Source organism: Alexandromys fortis, unplaced genomic scaffold (assembly GCF_014885135.2).
Source record: "Alexandromys fortis isolate MF-2015 unplaced genomic scaffold, M_Fortis_MF-2015_v1.1 scaffold_183, whole genome shotgun sequence".
Lineage (NCBI taxonomy): Eukaryota > Metazoa > Chordata > Mammalia > Rodentia > Cricetidae > Alexandromys > Alexandromys fortis.
Genome location: NW_026068079.1, coordinates 2740051 through 2760000, shown reverse-complemented (window position 1 = coordinate 2760000; position 19950 = coordinate 2740051). Strand labels below are relative to the sequence as shown.

At 53.9% G+C, this 19950-nt stretch overlaps 1 protein-coding gene across 7 annotated transcripts in view; it reads right to left on the bottom strand.

Annotated features, from left to right (window-relative positions):
* Positions 1-309: 309 nt before the first annotated feature.
* The window catches only part of Whrn (whirlin), an 83558-nt gene continuing 63917 nt past the window's right edge, over positions 310-19950 (bottom strand). Inside the window, exons 5-13 of one of the 7 annotated variants that reach the window (XM_050121806.1) lie at positions 19491-19527; positions 18207-18419; positions 17425-17634; positions 14837-14869; positions 4822-4893; positions 3472-4006; positions 1807-1988; positions 1312-1434; positions 310-1011 (exon numbers count right to left, since the gene is read on the bottom strand). In XM_050121806.1, the coding sequence (XP_049977763.1) occupies positions 829-1011; positions 1312-1434; positions 1807-1988; positions 3472-4006; positions 4822-4893; positions 14837-14869; positions 17425-17634; positions 18207-18419; positions 19491-19527 (1588 nt within the window). In that variant the 3' untranslated portion in view covers positions 310-828. Of the gene's footprint in view, positions 1012-1311; positions 1435-1806; positions 1989-3471; positions 4007-4821; positions 4894-14836; positions 14870-17399; positions 17635-18206; positions 18420-19490; positions 19528-19950 lie in introns of those variants that run through there. The other 6 variants (XM_050121807.1, XM_050121809.1, XM_050121810.1 and 3 more) reach the window with 6 other exon arrangements.

Sequence of the window (19950 nt, the reverse complement as noted above, 5' to 3'; positions counted from 1 at the left end):
CTGGCTTTTTATATTGGTTCTGGGAATTGAACTCATTCTTCCATGGTTGTATAGCCATTTCTTTACTGACTAAGCCATTTTCCCAGCCCCAAGGTGTGTTTTTAAACATTCTGCACAAAGCATACTCTATCCAGGAGCATACCTGTGTGCTTTGATTTAAAAATGTTATCTTCACACTACTTAAGCTGGTGTTTCGAATTCAGCTGACAGTGCGTGACAATCCAGGTGCCCCATCCCTCCCATCTCCCCACAGTGAAAATCTAAACCGCTGCACAAGGCAATAGCACAACACAGCACACTTGACCCAGCCTTGTTCAGATCTCTTTATTGAAAAATTAAAGTCATAAGCTCTGTATATAAATACACCGACATTGCTGGTCGCCTGAAAGGCCTCCAGGATAGGCTGGGGGTGCAAAGGGAATTTGGGGCTTGGGGTCCCCTGAAGCGCAGAAAGGGAAATAGATGAATAAATACCATTAGGACACTGAGCTAGGAGGAGGGGGTGCGAATGGTGTGAACAGGCGTGCTGGCGGCTCATTGTGGCACTGAAGGTCCCCCGGCAGGCAGCAGTCTGTGAACTCTCCTGTGACCTCACAGCCAAGACCTAGGGTCTAGGGGTGGCAGCACCCCACCCAGCCCAGAGAAAGGGGCTCTCCCTTCCTTCCCTACCAGTTTTATTGAGCTCCTACTGTGTTTCTGGCACACAGATTCTGATCTGACTCTCTGTTTGCCTTGTCTGACCAGGGGACCAGGCAGGGTATGTGTGTCAGGGTGAGACGGAGAGTCTGCCTGTGACCCTGTTCTACAATCCTGGTCTTGGCTCCATCCCTAGAGCATCACGTTGAACTCGGTGACCAGAAAGTCGATGTAGTCTCTCTCCTTGGTCTTGAAGGCCTCGGCGATGATGCGGGCCGCCTCTCTGTGCTCCTTACCCCGAAGTGTCAGCCCGTTCACTTCCAGAATCACGTGGCCCACCTTGAGCTGCCCACAGTTATGGGCAGAACCTCCTCGCTGCACAGGAAGACACAAGTGGGGGTTATGTGGGTACCTGGTTGTGACACCCGCTAAGAACGCCCACTATGATAAGAGGCTATGTTACCATCTTAGAGCCCACAGTCCTGGCAAAATTGGGGTCTGCAGAGCAAGAGGAGGCAACTTCCCAAGTTCTGGGCCAGGATGGAGTAGGGGTGGGAGGACATGTTCCTGCTAGCCTGAGCAGAGGGGCACTGGCTCTGTCTTGAGGTTCTGGGTCACCTCTTCTAAGGGTGCCAAGGAAGAGCTCTTTAAGACAGGGGCACCTTGAGGACATACCTGGATTGTGACGATCCTGGGCAGAGGCTGGCGTGTGTTGGCACCACCCTCAATGGCGATGCCCAGTGTGGCTGCGCTCTTCCTTACACGGACTAGAGTGGATGTTGGCTCCAGGAGACCAGGCTGCAGGTGGGAGAAAGGTGGCCTTGAACTCCTCAGTGGAGGACAGGTGGAGCTTCAGGTGTGACACAGACTAAGCTAAGCACCTGGTGTTCTTGGCTCTTTAAGAATGCACAAGGCCCAGACTGCTGGTGTAGCAGAGACTCGAATCCCAGGCCTGGCATCACAGACAGCCTGAGCTACCATGCCACATTCGAGTATAGAAGAGCTGCCAGCTCTTGCTGCCTGGTATCAGGGCAAAGAGGGACTCCAGAATCTAGCACTATGGCCTTTCTGGATCATTCCGGCAATGCCCCCCTGAGGGCCACACGCTAAGTGTCTCCTGATTTCCAGAACCATCCTCCACCAGGATCCTGTGTGTACTCCCCCACTCACAGGTTTATTGGCACCCTCTGTGGTCCTCTCCGTCCGGGGCAGTTCCTTGCCACTCTTGCTCCTAGTGGATGCTGTCTGTCTGCCTCGGCCTGAGGTGCTGGCCTCTGTCTCCCCAGCATCCACACCACTGTCCTCACTTAGAGTCTGCCCACTGTCTGAGAGCTGAGAGAGAGTGGAGGCTGCTGGGGACAGACAAGGGGACAGAAACAGTCACGGAGGGACACTGGTGAAGGTGGTGGGGCTGGGGGTGGTATCTATGGAAACTCACCATACAAAGATAAAGGGAAAGGTGAAGGGATACAAAAGAAGGAGGGTAGGGGATAATCCCTGAAACCAATCCCATCTCCTGACCACCTGATCTGCCAGCAGGGCCAGGTCTGATGGTCACTACATCCAGGACATCTGCCCAGACCCCAACCATCAGCATACAGATGAAAACAGAAGCTAGTGGCCAGCCCTGCTCACAGAAGTGGGCTGTTGCTTTGCTGTTTAAATTCACACAATGTCTATTTTTAATGATAAATATTTAAATTAGGAGTTTTTTAAAAAGCTTATAGTTACACACACACACACACACACACAAGAAAAAAAACAAACATGGAGGGTCTTCCACCTTGTCCTTACCTCGCCTCCTGTGACCACCCTGGTGTGAACTGAGTGGTAGCCAAACATAACCCATCCTCTAGCCAATTAAGCTGTTTCATTCTGTGTGTGTAACTGGACCCTGAGCTGGAGGCTCTTGCTTAAGAATGTGCACTGTAGATCCTGGTGTGTTGGGTCTGAATCCCCAAGATTCACTGTGCAAGCCTGGGTGCACTGCCCTTGTCCTAACCCTGGAGAGTGATACCCACCTAGGGTCATCACAAAGACGAGGAGAAGCACTGAAGGGCAGCCTGCTCGCACGGCCTGCATCTGCCGTGCATCTGCCTACTGCATCTCAGGCTTCCCCTGGGAAATGGGGACTAACAGAATGCTGGCACAGGGCTGGCACAGGGCTGGCGGGGCTAAGTGCAAGCAAGGCCTCTAGTCATTACTAGCTTCCATTATCCCCTGCCCAGTATATCTACAGAGGTGTGCTCGCCAGTTGTTCCTCAGGGCAGGGACGCAGTGTCCATCTGTGCTCCAGGCCTGCTCTGCCCTGCCCCTGCCTGCCCTTTTCCTAGGCTCCCTAGTGAGCGTCATTTAACAATTCAACCACAAGATGGCAGCAGAGCCTAGCTAACTGCTCTACAGCCAGCCAGGACTTCCTCCACATCCTCCCTCACTGGCATCCTATACTGGCCCTGTGCAGGACTGACTTCTCCCCACCATCTAGAGGTCCAGTGACGGGGCTGTCACACCTTCTTTCAGCCAGACTGGTCAGGGGCACAGACTTCCAAAGGAGTCTGTGAAATGGACGCCAGGAGAAGGGGTAGGAGACCCTTAACTCCACCCCCACATAAACCCCACCCAGTGACCTGACAGTACGGACTGTACCTACTCCATATTACCAGGGGAAGGGGTCACTCACTCAGCCAGGGTAGTTTGCAGCAAATGACTGGTCAGTGGCCCAAGTCTTGGCTTCAGGCCATCTTCTTGCTGGCCTTGAGCCAGACCTCAGGCGGGCAGACCCTTCTGCAGCACCTGGCCCTACCAGTCACCACAGAGCTGGGCAGCCATACTCACTGCGTGTCTGGGGCAGAGCCCGGACTTCATTCACGTCAGGCTCACTATCCGGACGGTGCACCTCCACCAAGACAAAGTGCTGGTTTGTGCCCACAGGGGCAGGGTGATCAGAGGACGATGGTGACGGAAGGCAGGCCCCGGCCCCTTGGGTCTCTGCAGGAGGGCTCTTCAGGTGTGGTGGGGACTGGACCCGAGGGAAGGGGCCGATGGGATGCTGGTTAACCAGGGCCAGGTGGGTGTCCAGCGGCTTCCTAGACCTGGGGTTGGCATGGGAGATGGAAGCATAAATGGGCGAGGAGGGCGAGTCCTGTGCTGAGGGGGGCCCTGGGGTGGGTGCAGGGCCCAGTGGTGGGCTTCGATTCTGTGGTGCTGAGAAGACAGTGCCTGAGTGGCCAGCAGAAGACAGAGGTGTAGGGTCCTCCCTTCCTGGCTTCCGTGTTTGGTCAAGTCGGTGGTCGTGGTCTTGAGCCAATGGTGGTGGGGGAGGAGGTGGCTTGATGCCAGACAGATCTTCTGAGGGGGGCTTGACATCGTCCTGCCAAAAGACCCAACAGGAGTAGAAGTCAGAGCCCATGATGGCCAGACAGGGACAGCGAGCGTGCTGGACGCGCAAGGACTCGGGCCCTGTGCCTCAGCTCCTGGCCACGCTCTGCTGAATAATGCATTGCTCGGTGGAAAACTGCTCCCTATGTCTCAGCAGCTGAGGAGTGCCAGGATCTTGGCAGGCGCCTCTGGGGACCCACTTGGTTCCTCTGGGAATTGAAGTTCTTGGCGTCAGCATGGGCTCATCATGAGTGACAAGACTTAATTAGAGGCAGGAGGAAGAAGATGGTAACACAAAACAAACATTTCCATTGCACGAATGATCTTGGCAAGTGGAGGTGGGAGGAAGGGTGGAGGCACCTGGGCTGCAGGGCTGTGTGGCCACGGACAGGGTGAGGTGCCTCTCTGAGCACAGTGCACCCACCAGCAGGTTAGCAGGGACAAGGGCAGCAGAGTGTAGCACGTGCTGACAAGGTGCCTGAGATGCAGTGTCCCCAGCCCCTTTCCTTAGGTCAGGGTCCACACTTGCAAAGCTCTGACAGCCTTGTAGACACTGTCCCAATGCTTTGACTAAGTCACTCGACTCACTCTGGCCCCAGCTATGAGTGAGGAGCAGCGATTTCATCTCTATGTTACAGAAAGGCTACATAGGCAACAGGGAGGTGGGACTAGAATCCAGGCAACCAGCTGGGTGGGTGGGCAGAGGCTCTACACTCCCACCCACCCTGTGTCCTCCTTCTGTGGCTATCCCCAGGAGAGCCCAGGACTCCGCGAGCAACGCTGGGAGTATAACCAAGCAGGTCTTACCACAGACACGTCCGGCAGGGTGTTAACGTTGCCTTGGGTGGTCTCGCCGTTTCCCTCCAAGTCTAACGTGTTCTGGAAATGGACAAGAGACAAGCTGAGCAGGCAAGAGCCGGGAGGAGAGTCCACCTGTTTTCTGGTCCACGGAACCTATGATCTTGTGACCCCTTCCGATGGCTGAGGTTACCCCGGCAAACCCCATTCCAAGCAATGCCATGACTTTTTCTATTAGTCACTTTGAAGTGCTGTTCTATGGCTCCAACCCCAAAGGGGGAACTTAATGCAAAAGTGGATCCCATATGACAAAACATTCATCTCTTCCTTACTCCACACTGTGTATGTGCACACATCTGTGTCTGTCTCTGTGTGAGTGTGGTATGCATGTGGAGACCTAAAGAGGAGTCAAATTCGCTAGAGCTGGAGTTACAGCCAGTTGTGAACCACCCAGTATGATCTGCTGGAAGAGCAGCTAGCGCTCTTAGCCCTGGGCCGTGTTTGCAGAGCCTCACTCCATCCCTAGTCCACACTCCCTTAAGTGACTTCATGACGCCAAAGGCTTTCTCTGGACCAGCAAAGTGCGTGCTTCTGAGCTGGGTTCTCCGGAAGTGGGGGAATGGGGAGCTTCGGGAGGCCATCATCTCCTTCTCCCTCCAGACTATCAACGAGACTGGACCTGTGTTCCCTTGGCTAGATTAGGGGATGCATAAACAGCTAGTAGGTGTTAGTTCTCTGTGCCTGTGGGGATGTTCCTGGAAAAAATCAGCCACAAACATTATCTCCACTGTGCAGGCACAGTCCACACCATAGCCCCAGAGGAACACCACAGAGGAAGAAGAGTGACTTCAAGGGATTCCCACTCTCTCCTGCCTCACAGTCTACTTTTCTTTTTATAATGTAATGGCTGAGCCCAGGTCCAGGCCAGAGCAGTCCAGTGCTGAGTCTCGCCAAGACCTTCACCTGCCCTTGCAACAGCAGGACTGCTGCTTCTCAAGCTGAGCTGGATAAAACAGAGGTCTGGGGCCTCCAGCCTGCAGACGGAAGTCTTGGGGCTTCCCAGCTGCCAAGGTCTCCGGAGTGTCGCCTTCATGATTCCTCCTGTGTTCTAGAGCAATCCTGTAGGTTGCTTCCATGGACAACACTGGCTGATGCAGGCACCTAGACCTGGCTGAAGTCTCCTGTGACCCATTAATAACATATGAATAACCCCCAGGCTCTGGGCCAGCAGCTAGGACTGAAGGAGAGGCAGCACCCTGTGTGTGTGTGTGTGTGTGTGTGTGTGTGTGTGTGTGTGTGTATGTGCATGTGTTGGTAGCGGGGCAGGGGGAGGGGGAGGATGACCTCGGAGGGCATCACATGGCTATCAGCACGTGGTACACTGAGGGAGAGAGACAAAGCAAGGCTTCCTAGATGGGTCAGGGATGGACACTGGCTCTGTGAGCAGGAAGCCATGTATCAGACACTGGGAACAGTGTATGCATAAACGCAGAATAACACAGAGAATGCCTGAGTATTTCCTGCCAGCTCTTGGTCGCCTGGGGGCAGTGGGTTGTCCGGGTATGAGGTCAAGTTTGCTTTCCACGAAGATTCCCTTAGCTCATCCCTTCTGCCAAGAGGGAGCACTGCAGGCAGCGCGGCTCGCTCTTCCCACCAGCCGTCTTCTTAGCCGGGCTAAGACACGCTCTGCTGGCTCCCAGGTCACCTCCGGCATGGCGTCTACCTGAGCAAGCCACCCCTCCCCTTGCCCATTTTCCTCTTCTCTCACTCATCTCTGCTCCCCACTCAGCAGCCAGACCGTCCTCGGAAAAGAACCCACGTACACGCCCCGCCCAAGCAAGGCCCTGGGAGACATTCCAAGCCCCCCAATGTTGGCTACACGACCCGGCTCTTTCTGCTGTTTCTCCGGTCTTCTAACGGCAACCACGCCTGCCCCAGGGCCTTTGCGCTAGCTGTTCCACCACCTGCACCATTCTGATTCACTTCCACCTCTCCTTCGGTTCTCATCACTGAGGCCTCCCAGGCCAGCCGTCGCCATGGGCACCAGAGATAGCACTGCTCATCTATCCTGACCTGGCCCACTTTTCTATACAGAGGTCACGTGCGCCTGTATTATCTCCTCTTCCTTCTGGGTATAAACTAGGGCAAGACTCAGGCCACTGCACCTTCTGTGCTCAGAACCGTGCTGCTGGGTCTAAATAAACGGATGAGTCTATATGAGAAAATGAATTGCTTGTTTTAGCTGCCGGGGCAGGGGCTGAGCATGCTGGGAGTTGAGGAGGGGGCCAGTACTGATGGTTGGGACAGAGGCAGGCATAACAGTAAAGGAAGGCCCTCATGTGGAGCCTGCTGGATGTCGACTGCTTCCTCAGAAGCTGTAGGTGTTTCGGGGCAACAGAGGACATGTGTTTGCAAAGGTCGGTGAGGAAGCCGCAGTGGACAGGATGCTGAGTCCTCTTCACAGGCCGCCCCCGAGGTTTTCCTGAGCTCACACCCAGCTCTGCCTCTTATGGCTGTGTGACAACAGGGAAGTCCTGCCTCTCCGGGTAGCTGACCATGTCATGCAGTTAATCCACTAACCGAGATGGCTCTTCCCATAGGGCCTGGCCCTGTACCTTGGAAGGTTTTCCACATTAGAAATCCAGGAAGCCTTGCAAACTTCCCCCACAGCGGAAGGTCTACCAAGTATACTGTGGCCCTTGTGGGCGAGCCCCTCAGAAGGAGGGGTCATCAACATGGTGCTGTCTGGAAACATCCCTGGTGGGGGGCATCAGAGACGGCCTCCTGGCTGAGGGGAGTGGGGATGCCAGTTTGTCCAGGCAGGCTCTTCCCAGAAATCCACAGCCAAGCTCTAGCCTCAGTAGGAGACACAGAATTCTGAAAATCCATGGTGTCTACTCCAAGGCCAAAAGAAGCGTCTGCTATAGGCATATACGGCCCATACCACCTGCTGCAGGGGATTCTGGGAGAGGAGGGGAGATGACTACAAGCAAGCACTGGGAGCCTGGGGCATCATTAGTCATTCAGCAAACACTGACTATGATTTAGGGGGTGAGGTGGGACAGTTCTGAGGCCAGGTGAGGATCAGGTGCTTGGCTCTTTTCCTACCTTCCTGTATGCAATTTCCCATGACCCTGAGGCAAGCACATGGCTCTCCCCCATTGTCTGTCATCTCCCAAGTGATTATAGATCTAGAGGAATGTGACAGGCCCCAGGATACATGGCCATTGTCCTGGCTAATTTTATGTCAACTTGACAAAGTCATCTGAGAGAAGGAAACCCCAATTGAGAAAATGCCTCTATAAGATTGGACTGTAGGCAAGCCTGTAGGGCATTTTCTTAATTAGTGTTTGATGGGGGAGGGGGAAGGACCAGCCCATTGTGGGTGGTGCCATCCCTGGGCTGGTGGTCTTGGGGTTTGTAGGAAAGCAGGTTGGCAAAGCCATGAAGCAGCACCCCTCCATGGCCTCCGCATCAGCTCCTGCCTTCAGGTTCTGAGTTCCTTCGGTGATGGGCTAAGGATGTGGAAGCCTACGCCAGATAAACCCTTTCCTCCCCAGCTTTTGATCGTGGTGTTTTATCAGAGCAATGGTGACCCTCAATAGGACAGCCATTCTATAGTAACCTGCATCCCACCTGGAAGTGGACAGAGCCCCGGTGTTTCAGACGGGCAGGGGCAGAAGTGGAGCATACAGCTCCTGGCTGGAAGGCAGAGCAGCACAGCCGGCTCCGTCTGCCAGATCCAGACACTCTGCATCCCCAAGTCTCCCAGGCATGTTCCCTGTACACCTGAAACAGCTGCAGCAAGCCCAGCCAAGGAATAGAGCAGAACCCTAAGGGCAGGCTTTGAGGTTCGAGGCCACAGGGCATGCCTGCGTGTCCTGGATACTGCATCCCAATGCCAGCTGCCTGCGGCTTTCTCCACACCCGAAGGGCTGATGCGTGAGAATCCCCTCTGTTCTACAGCCCAGCCTGCGGCTCAGAGAGGTCCAAAGCCACCCATCCAAGTCTAGAGTTCTTTAAGTTCCTCCCCACTGTCTCGGTCTCCAACCTCCACAAGGCTTTTGGGGTACAGGACAGTCCCTCCCGTCTATCTGACTGGGTACAGCAAGGTCCAGATTCTCACATATCTGCCTCAGAGCAAATGGAGACAGGAAAGTGGAAACGGGAAATGAGGGACCAGGATCTATCCTTGTGCTGACTTCCACCCAGGTACCGAGAACAGACAATGCCCGCTTTGGGTATCACCAACGCCACCTCAGCAAAGTAATGCTCCTCCCCACACCGTACCACCCTTCCCAAGTCATCCCAGTTTCTGCCTCCTGCTCCTTGCTTACATAAAGGTGCTATTTTCAGCTCTTTGTTCTCCCAGCCTTGTTTCTCCTGTGTCAGGCCACTCCCTCCATCCTCTCCCCCACCACAAAATGCATCTAAGGTCTGGCACTGGATGGAACACTGTCCACTCTGTATAAGGAGAAACTGAGGCACTAAATTTCAAAGGCTTCCAGAAGGCCAAGTGTGTGTGTGTGTGTGTGTGTGTGTGTGTGTGTGTGTGAGGTGTGTGTATGGGGCAGCATTCGCTCTCTGCATGAGGAAAGCGTATAAATAAGGGAAAGGTAGGGAGAGGTTTCACGGGTAGGGAGGGTGGGGAAAGTCAGACAGTTCAGCCACAGGAAAAGCAGATGCACAGAGAGAAAAAAGCAAGGTGGCAGCAAAACCAGAGCTGGTATGAAAAGAGTTTCCCCAGGAAAGGTGAAGGATGGTGAAATGATTTGGGGAGGTGGAAGTCCCGGCATTGCTTGGGACAGTGATTCCTTCTTCAAAGTCGGCTGGGAATCTGTGAGAACACTCCCGTTCCCTCACAGGCAGAACATGAGAGCAAAGAGCTCTCACGAGAGCAAAGGGCACATTCGCTTCTCAGGACAGGGCATGGAGGTAGAATCAGTACAGCCCAGCTGGGATGTTGCTAGCCAGACTGCACGTCCTTCTGCTGAGGTGACACCTGGCCCTGCACCTCCCTCATTTGTCCTGGGAAAAGGATGGCACACAGCGGAAAGAAAGTACGACCCACAAAAGCCAGGTCAGGAGGAGCCCTTAGGGCAAATGTTGAAGGGGAATCAGGTCTCTGGAGAGGGAAGACAGGGACAGGCAGCCTGGCTCGGAACCTTCTTCCAACAGGAGTGAAGGTAGCCACCATCACCGGGGATCCCAGGGATCTTTGCTGTCACTCAGCTGTCTACAGCATCTCCCAGTCCCGTGCTGTCCTCACAAGCACAGGCTTACTGACCAGGGCCCCACCTCCTCACCAGGAGAGAGCTGGCAGCACCACTGCCATTGTGCCCCCATGGTTTGAGAACGGCATACTGTCAAACAATTGAGCGCTCTGTCACTACTCAACAGTTGAAGCTGCCACTCTAGGAAGGGAGCCAGGGCTCCACCAGTCTCCAGAGGCTTACGGCTCAAACAGCGAAGGACTCTTCGCAAGCCAGCACACTGCCCAGCTTCCCATTTGTCAGCTCTCTTGAGACAACAGAGCTGCTACGTTCAGAGGAGCTGGGGCTCATGGACTGGCTCCCAGCACCCTAGTCCTCACACAGCGAGGCAGGTACTCTGTAAAGGCTTGGCCATGACCGAATGCTGCTGAGATGGAGGGGACCATTCCGCCCTGGTGACAGGATGGTTCTGGGGTGCTGGGCTGTGTGAGACTGTTAGAATGAAGTGATGCTCTTCTCAGAGGAGGGACGCCCTGGGATTATGCTGGAGTGGTCCATTCCCTGGCACTGGGCACTGTTAATTGTCTGAATATGAAATGCCTCCCACAGCCTCGTGAGGACTCGGTGGCTCGCTGATGAGCATTGGGAAGGGGATAGGACCCTGAGGGCTCTGACCTAATCAGTAGATTCATTCTTTGATGTAGTCAAAATAATGACAAAATTGGGACATTGTGAAAAAAGGAAGTAGGGCCTAGTCGGAGGATGTTGCGTCACCGTGTGTGTGTGTGTGTGTGTGTGTGTGTGTGTGTGTCTGTGAAGCTGCATTTTGTCCTAGCTTCTTTCTATTCTCCCTTCTGTTTCAAGCCCCCTCCTCCAACATGTGATCAGCTTCCCCTTTATCTGTTCTGGTCGCTACGATGCTCTGTGTACAGGCGTGGGGGCTGAACTCTCTAGAGCCAAAATAAGCCTCCTTCTCTTACGTTGAGGCAGGTAATTTGTCACAGCATGGAAGATCAAGGCATGTAAGCTCACCAGGGACCTACACGGTGCCCACTGCTTCCCTGGCCCTCTGCACACTCAGGTGGCTTTTGTCCCACATCTCATCACCCCCAACACCACTTGTCACATATGCCACAGCTGAAGTCAAAGTTCCTAAACCGTCTTGCCTCATTTGGTGCCTGACTGGTGCCAAACTCCGGATCTTGGTTTGACTGACTCTGCGGTGTCCCTGCCATCATGCCTGGATCATCCTCTCATAGACCCTCAGGCACTGAATTAGTAGCTTGTTTACCTAGGGTACTACAGATGGATCCTAGGGCCTGGCTCATGCTTGGAATATGAGCTACGGTCCCACTCCTTATGTAGTTCCCTTTGCCGAAATCTCCTTCCAGTGGACTTGTGAGCTCCAGGTGGATAGTAGGGAGGGCTTAACTCAATAAACATTGCAGGGCAAGGTCAGGCTGGACAGGTGAGGGAAGGAATAAAGGGTCTTCTGAACAGAGGAGTCTTTCAACCTAACAATCAGTCCCAAGTCAAAGGAGGGAGCAGACACACCCTCTGCTCCTTGTCCCTCTCTGAATGACAAGAAGATGTCACTCAGTCCAGTGAGTTTTGAGTCTCCCTTCTTCAATGTGCTGTAAAGAGGGAGGCTCAGGAACTGAAGCAGCAATGCTGGGAGCCTCTTTTTGCCTCTTGTGTTAAGGATGAGGAAAGTGTGGCCTCAAGGGTGGGGTACCATCCCAACAACCTTGGAAGTCCCAGGGTCCTACTCCAGACACAGCGGAGGTATTTCAATCCTGGCAGAAACATCTGGGGTGATAGTCAGATTCTGTGCAGTTGATATAAGTGAGCAACAGCGGCCCTGACTTCTAGTCTTTTCCTGTCCACCCTTACATGCTCCCAACACACATCCACCCAGCTTCCCTGGACAACCCAAAGATACAGGTGTTTCCAATCCAGTGCACAGATGTGGAAACAGGACTGGAAAGCTTATGCTGCCTGCTCAAGACAACCCACTGTGAGTTTGGGGTGCCAAGCCCAGTTGGTAGGATCTACGGCCGGGGCAATGGTGCATCTGCCCTGCTCACATTGAAGATGCACAGACGCCGACAGGCATTTGTCTGCTCACGCTGCAGGCCGGTGATTTCTTTAGGGAATGTGATGCTGTTTAGAGGCTGGTGAAAAAGCTCCAGGTTGAGTGGCAGACAAACTGAAGGAGGATGTCATTTGTCTATAGTGCGGTGGGGTGGGAGTTTCCTTGATTGATGGCTTCTGCTCTGAGCAGATGTTGCTGCACAGTGAACCATGAGTAACCTGGAATAGATCACTCTACCATGTGACCCAGGGAATCTGGGTTCTGTGGAATCCGAACCGGGATGCCTGGTCCTCTGGGTCACTGGCAGCCAGACGCCAAGACAAGGTGCGTTTCCCTGAGATACGGGCAAATGTTGGAAGCCAGTCCTGTGGGCGGTTGCCATCTTCTGGGCTTGTGCTGGTGATGGGTCCCTGCCTGTCCTCAACTACTCTCCCTGCGACTGGGGAAGTCAGCTCACTCAGGAGTCAGAACAAGACGTGTTTCTGAGGATGTAGTGTGTTCAAGGTCTGTGGGAAAGGGAGGAATGGGCTTGGCTGTCTTCTACCAGTTCTGTTTGCAGCTCTGCCTTACTGACTGGGGGTAAACTTCTCTTCCATATCTTTCTCCCTCTGCTATAGCCCTGCAGAGTTGGGGGACACTGTCACCATCCCCGGACATACCCCCTGAATACTCTCTAGCATCTGTAGTGGACTGAATGAAATGGCCCCCAGGGACTCATAGGGAGAGGCACTATTAGGAGGTGTGCCCTTGTTGGAAGAAGATGGAAGTGGCTTTGAGGTTTCAGATGCTCAAGCCAGGCCCAGTGTCACTCTCTCTTCCCGCTGCCTGCCGATCCATACAGAACTCTCAGCTCCCTCTCCAGTACCATGTCTGCCTGCGTGTCACCATGCTTCCTCCATGATGATAATGAACTGAGCCTCCGACCTGTAAGCCAGCCCTAATTAAGTAAGAGTCACAGTGGTCATGGTGTCTCTTCACAATAATAAAACCCTAAGACAGCACCACTTAACAGAAAGGATGCTTAGAATCCAAGGAGCCATGGAGGTCAGCCATGGTCTTAGACATGAGGAGACTAAAGCAAGATTAGGGAAGGGGTGTCCCCAAAGGCACACGGCACTAAAGGGTCAAGTGGTGCTAGAATAAAGAGGTGGTGTCCCCTGCCCCTCACCCCAGATGACCTGTGTGTGCAGTCTGAGGCAGGAAGAGCTGGCACTTTATCAACCCATTACTGTGCCTCTTAGAGCCCTCGCTATTCCCTGGGAATGTGTCTGCGCATCCTTGTCTAGTCTCAATAATCGGAGATCCCAGATCAGGGCCTCGGCTTGTTCACAGGCTTCAGCACATGGCTTGCCCTGCTGGATTCACCCTGATCTGGCTCCATCGGCGTCCTAGGCAGTTTATTAGGTGGGAGGCATGCCCCAATCTCAGGGCCTTTGCACACACTGCTCCTCTCTCTGAACTGCCCCACCCTCCCGGATGTGGGCGTGGCTCTCTCTCATGCCCCAATCTCAGGGCCTTTGCACACACTGCTCCTCTCTCTGAACTGCCCCACCCTCCCGGATGTGGGCGTGGCTCTCTCATGCTCCAATCTCAGGGCCTTTGCATGTGCTGCTCCTGCTCTCTGAACTGCCCCACCCCCAGATGTGGGCGTGGCTCTCTCTCACCTGCTTTGGGTCTTTCTCAAGGGAGCGGGGCCAGTCCCCCAGCCCCAGGTGCCCTGCCTTCTCTTCCTAATCACGTAAGGTACCACTCATCTCGTCCTCCGCCATTCCTGCTGGCCTCTGCACTCTAGCTCAGGAGAGGATCTCTATTATTCTCTGCTGCCCCATAGCTCCTGGGCTGCACACAGCACATGGCATGCACCCCAGAAGGATTAACAGAAAGGAAGGCAGAGGAGGGAGGGAAAAGACAGACAGACAGGCTGACTGCTAGGTGATGCCCAGCAAACAAGGTCTGGAAGAACTGGGGTCGGAGGACAGTGTTCACAACACCACACAGAGGCAAGCAGGCCAGGGACCCTTGTCCAGTAAGCTGTGTGACCTGGGACAAGCTGCTCCCCCTCTCTGAGTGTCTCTGTAGCAGGAGAGCCTTAGTGCTCATGATCATTGGGAAGGCCTCAGGAGACATGTTTGGGAAATGCTGGGCTGGACCTTAGAGAGCACACCACAAGTCCTAGCTGTTATAAAGGCTCCAGCATTCACACAGGCTGAGTTGTGAGCTAAACTCCAGGAACCCTGCAGCGACCCCAGACATGGTCACTTCCCTCAAAAACTGGTGACTAGGGGCTACTGACCTCTCCTGTTCACGAAAGTACGGTGAGGCAAGAGCTGGACGTCATCTTCTCAAGTGGTTCAGGGAAGACTCCTATAAGATCAGCTACCCAAGCTATGGGGACAGGCCACAGGAAACAGGAAGGACATTGCAGACAGGCAGAGGCCACGGCAAACAAAGGCTGGCCATGCTCTCCACCCATAGCACAGAAGGATCACCTTCCTTTCCTAAAACTAATCCCAGAGAGGCAGAGCTACTGCTTGAGGTCACACAGCAAGTGACAGGGCTAAGCCAGGATTGCCTGGGATCACTGATGAAGTGGTGACCAGAAGACAGACTGAGCAGCAAGAACACCAGGTCCCCAGATGAGACAAGTGCAGAGGTCAGAAGCGGCAAGAAGGGCTAACCCCACCTCTGCCCCCCAACCCCTGCAGAAGGACGGTACCTCCATCAGGTCTATAAGCCACAGCAGCCGCTCCTAGGGAGGGTGGATGGGCAAAAGGCAAAAAGAAAAATACATGAAATGAATGTCAGGGGATCAAGAAGCTTCAGCATAGTGACCCCTGCCCAACACCCAAGCCTACTGAGGGGAGTAGCGGGGTCCTCAGAGGAAGCAGGAAGGCCCTGTTGCTCTGGAGAGCCAATGCCATTCTCCCCAGGGGTGTCTAGAGGTCGATGACTTGGGGCAGGTGTGGTGCCAGCACCTGCTGAGAACAGGCTGGAGACTTTGGTCCAGCAGGCTAGGTCCTCAGGGATCAGCAGCAGTCCTAGAACTGAGCCTCAGAGAGTGCCTTGTGGAGTCCCTGGGAAAGGGCAAAAGGGAGGGGCAGCATCCCCAGCCCAGTGCCTCCCAGAGCCTTTGGGGATGTATCTACCAGTGGGCACATCTCTAAAAAGGCTGCCCAAGCGGGCAGGCGGCAGGGAAAGGCAAGGCTCTCCGAGGGCTGTGGCCACATTCCATGGACTCCAGTACAGGCCAAGACAGCTTTCTTTTTCTGTTCTCCCTACAAGGGAGGAAACTGAGGCACAGAGAGGTAAGGGGACATTCCTACCTGCAAGTCTCTCTTAGGCCCCACCCCAGGAGTTCCTCTCTACTGGGGGACATGGGTATGTCCTGTTCTGACATTCCAGGGTACCCTGAATGGTCATGGATTCTGACTGGTCCCCATTTTAGAAACGGTGCAAAGGGACTTTGGGGTGCCCTCCCATTTGCCCAGAAGCTGCTTGTGCAGAACCACTCTTGATATATGATCTGCTGTGCCCAAGGTGTGCCCTGTGCACTGGGCACTATGGGTGCTGTTCTGACTTCTCAGGGATGGGAAGGCCACTGCTGCTCTCTGCAGAGCTCTGCTCTTGTCCCGCAGCCTGCTCTGTCTTCAGGACCTCAGGCTGCTGCAGCCAGAGCTATCAGGACCTTATGCAGTTTATATATACATGGGGAAACTGAGGCACAGGAGACTAGGACTCAAACCCAGATTTGCTGCCTCCTGGACCAGAAGATGTTTCCACTGTGTAGCCTGCTACGTGCAGGTTTAGCCTGTGGGTAACTCCTGGGGTTTTAGAGCTACACTTGGTTGCAACACATGAACATTTTAAGGCCAAGGTCATAAGAGCTCAGACTCAGAGAAGAGTAAAATGCAGACCAGGACACCTAGCCTGAAATCATCTCATCATGAGGTGTTACACAGCCTGAGGTTGGAGCAAACCTAGCAATATGGGTGCAGGGCCTCTGACCGACCCTGAATCTGATGATCTGAAAAACAGCTGCTGGCCTATTCAGAGCCCGGAGGGAGGCATGGCAATCTCTGGCGTCACCCCAGGAAAGAACAAGGGCCCTTGAAGAAGAGATGGGGTCTTCCAGACACCAGAGCTCTGGTGTTAAGCCATGTGAGAAACCAGAATGCCTAGGCGTGAAGGCTGCTCGCCCTGGGTCATCAGACGGTCATCAGGAATCCCATCCCTCCTGCAGGTCAGCCTGCCATTGAACTCACTGAGCTCAGGCTTCAGAGCCACCACCACTTCCCTCCCTTCCCAAGGGCGACAAGAGCAGCTCTGGGCCTCCAGCCCACCCACCTGACAATCCCTCATATAAGACACCTGGCTGTCCCCTGATAAGAAACAAGGCGTTTGTTGTTGGCGTGGTAGCATCCATCCGTCAGGAGGCAGAGGCAAAAGTCAAAAGAGATCTCTGGGAGTCTGAGGCCAGCCTGGTTCCATAGCAAGTTCCGGGCCAGCTAGGGCTGCATATGTCTCAAAACAAAAGAAAAACAAAACAAAAACCAATCGAACATTTGCCTATGAGAATCCCAGAGCAGAACGGCATTCCAGGACGGATTAGCTGGACTGGGAGCTACTGAGTTGGCAGGAAAGCCAAGTCAGGCTTGGGGCTCCACAGACAACAGGTCACCTCTTGTGAAACCCAGAACCACAGTCAGAACCATGACTGCCACTGTGTAGGGGCTGATCCTGAGCCGAACACCACGCCTTCTTCTTGTGAACTGCACTTATATAGCTGTTACTGTGTCCAACTATCCTTTAAAATTTTACTACATTTTTATCATGTGTGTGTGTGTGTGTGTGTGTGTACACGCGTGCATGCAAGCACATATGTGTGTCTGCACACGTGTGCAGGAAGCTCCAGAAGTCAAAAGAAAGCATCAGATCCTCTGGACCTAGAGTTGCAGGTGGTACACGTGTGGGAATCAGAGGACAGCTTGCAGGGGCTAGTTCTCTCTTTCTGCCTTAGGAGCCAGAGGGACTGAACTGATTTGGTGGCAAGCACCTTTACCCTTGAAGGCATCTTGACGGCCCCTAACTGTCCCTTAAAAAATACCTTTTCCTTGGGATCCGCAGACCGAGAGCCCCAATAGGCACATCTTTCTTACATGTCCACTGCCCCTATGTCAAGCAGACAGTAGGTACTCCACAACAGCCAGGCTCTTACAGAGGAGGGACTCGGGCTCTGTAAGGAAAAGCTAATGTCTTAACTGCAGCCCTGACTTTCTCACCAGGGATAGGGCAGGGGCAGCTCACCCTGGCTGAGCTGACAGTTGTGGAGGTGCCATGGCTGCCTGTGGATGAGCCCGTGTCACTGTAGGATACCATGGAGTACGTGTCTCCAGCACCAGGGCCTGGGGGCTGCCGGGCCTTCATGGACTCTATCTCTCGCCTCAGCACCAGGTGGTCAAAGCGGTCCAGGTCTTGGGGCAAGATGATGCTCCTCACCTCAGACAGGAGAGAGAACTGCAGGGGTGAATATGGCAGAAGGATATTCAGCCCCTCTGCCAGCAGGTGAGACCGGTGTCTCCCTTCCTTAACCTCCCGGACTCTCCAGTGTCCTCAGGGGAGCACTCAAACACCAGGCCCATAATCTCTTCCTTCTCAGCACACACAGGTGACAAAGCCCCAGAACTTAGTATCACATTCATGCCACAGAGACTCTGGCCATCCCTCCCACCCAGAGTGCCCTCTCAGCCCTGTGCGTCTGCAAGCAGTATCTCCTCTGCCTGCCTCAGTTTATTCCTTCCCACTAGATTAAGTTACTTTTTCCTTTCAGCAGTTTCTGGCCCACAGACTTCCATCTAAGTAGGCTTCTCGAACTGGTTAGCCCCTCACCATCCCCCGAGACCCTGCTTGTGAGAATAGTCTGTGATAATGGCCACTGCACTCTGTCTCTACCCCTCCGCCATGAGTTTGGACGATGGGCCACCTTGGTCCCCATATCTACGCAGGGGATCTGAGGTCTTGGTCCCCTGTATCTACTCAGTTGATCTGAAGCCCTTGGTGACAGGATGGGGGCATAAGGCAGAGGTTACCTTGGCATGTGTGTTGAGCAATTCAAACAGTGCCATGACCAGGGCCTCCACAGAGATGGCACCGCCACGGTACTGGTCCAGGTAGTACATCATGGTGGCACGCTCCGGCTCCGTCAGCAGATGTCGAGCTTGGTCATCCAGAAGGGCTCGTGTCTGATTCCCCAGGCTGCTCAGGGTCACCTGGGAGCCAGCTGGGCCCTTGTAAAATCCTGGCTGGAAGACAGAAGGACAAAGGGCAGCGAAGTCTAGGCTGCTCTGGAGCCAGAGGACCTGGCAGAGCCAGTAGCAACACTGAGGAGGGATGTCATGGCTTCTACATTTGATGATCTATCTCCACATACATAGGAACCTCTGAACCCAACCCCGGGGCAATGGCACTGTGTGGCCGTCTCTGGTCACGAAGCAGTCACTGGGCACTTTCATACTTGGCTCTTGCGTATCCTTGTACCTATCCTTCCACACACCATGTGACCCTGTGGGCTTTGGTATCTCTCTTAGTAAGCTGTAGTGATAAGAGTCCCTGCATTTCTAAACTGCAGTTCAGATCTCTTCCCCTAACTCATTCCAAACTGCACAACAGTCCTCACCACGGACCAGTCAGATTCCAAACTACACCAACAGTCCTCACCACGGACCAGCTGATACCACCCAGTCTCTCCTCGGGTTCCCTGGCCCACACCGTCACCCTGCCAAGAGCATTAAAATGATCTTGGAAACACAAACTTTTTGCAGTGGACTCTGTACACAGTGTTCACTGCCCACCCTCTTTCCATGGCCCCAAAGCCTGTGAGCACAGGTTAGCCTGACTTCACTCTGCTCTGACCCACACCCAGTCTCTGCTTCTGGTCTTCCACTAACCCATACCCACTCCGTCCCAGTGGCACGTGCTCTTCTTGCCTTGGCATGGCTCGCATCTCTGCCTCTGCGCGGCATCCCACTTAGGCTTACTGACACATCTCCTACTCTTTCCTAATGCCCACCTTTCCTCGATGGTTCCGGGTCTGTTTTCTAATTAGATATTTATTTGAATGCTTGGTCTGTCTAAATTTGCAAGTCTTCCACTGGTTAGGACCTCCCCCTCGCCCCAGCTGTAGAGCAGGGACCCTGTGATTTCTGTTCCCTGCCCTTATCCCAGGAATGAGCAGTGGCTGGAAGGCAGCGAGCATCTGGACAGCTGGGCAGCCTGAAACTCCCTACAGTGTGTACGGTCCTCGGCATACTCTGTCTGGAACTGAGCGGACAGGAAGAAGACACCAAGGATGTCCCACATATGAAGAGACCTACCTTGTTTGTTCCTTCCTCTCTGAGGTCCCCTGGAAACCTATGGAGAGAAACAAGCCCCTTCAGCACATGCTAGTACATGGAATGGGTCACACGGGGAGAGGCTGAGCTGCAGCAGGAAAGCTAGGCTTAGTATCTGGCATGGGGGCACATGCCTATGACCTCAGCACATGGGAGGATCTGAAGACCAAGGCCAGCCTGAGCTACAGAGCAAGTTCCAAGCCAGCACAGGATTTGTGACCTGTCTCAAAAAAATTCGTCCCACCCCCAATACAGCAAAAGTGTGAGAAACCACACACCAATGCTTCATAGTCACTGCTTAGGAGCTGCTGAAGGGCAGGTGGCCTTCTCCATTAGTAATATGTTCAGTATTGCCACACTGTGCAAGGTGTGCTTTCTGTCCTGATGGGACCCAGAGTTCTCTGCTTGGCATGGGAGCAATGGGGAGCTGGGAATCACGGGT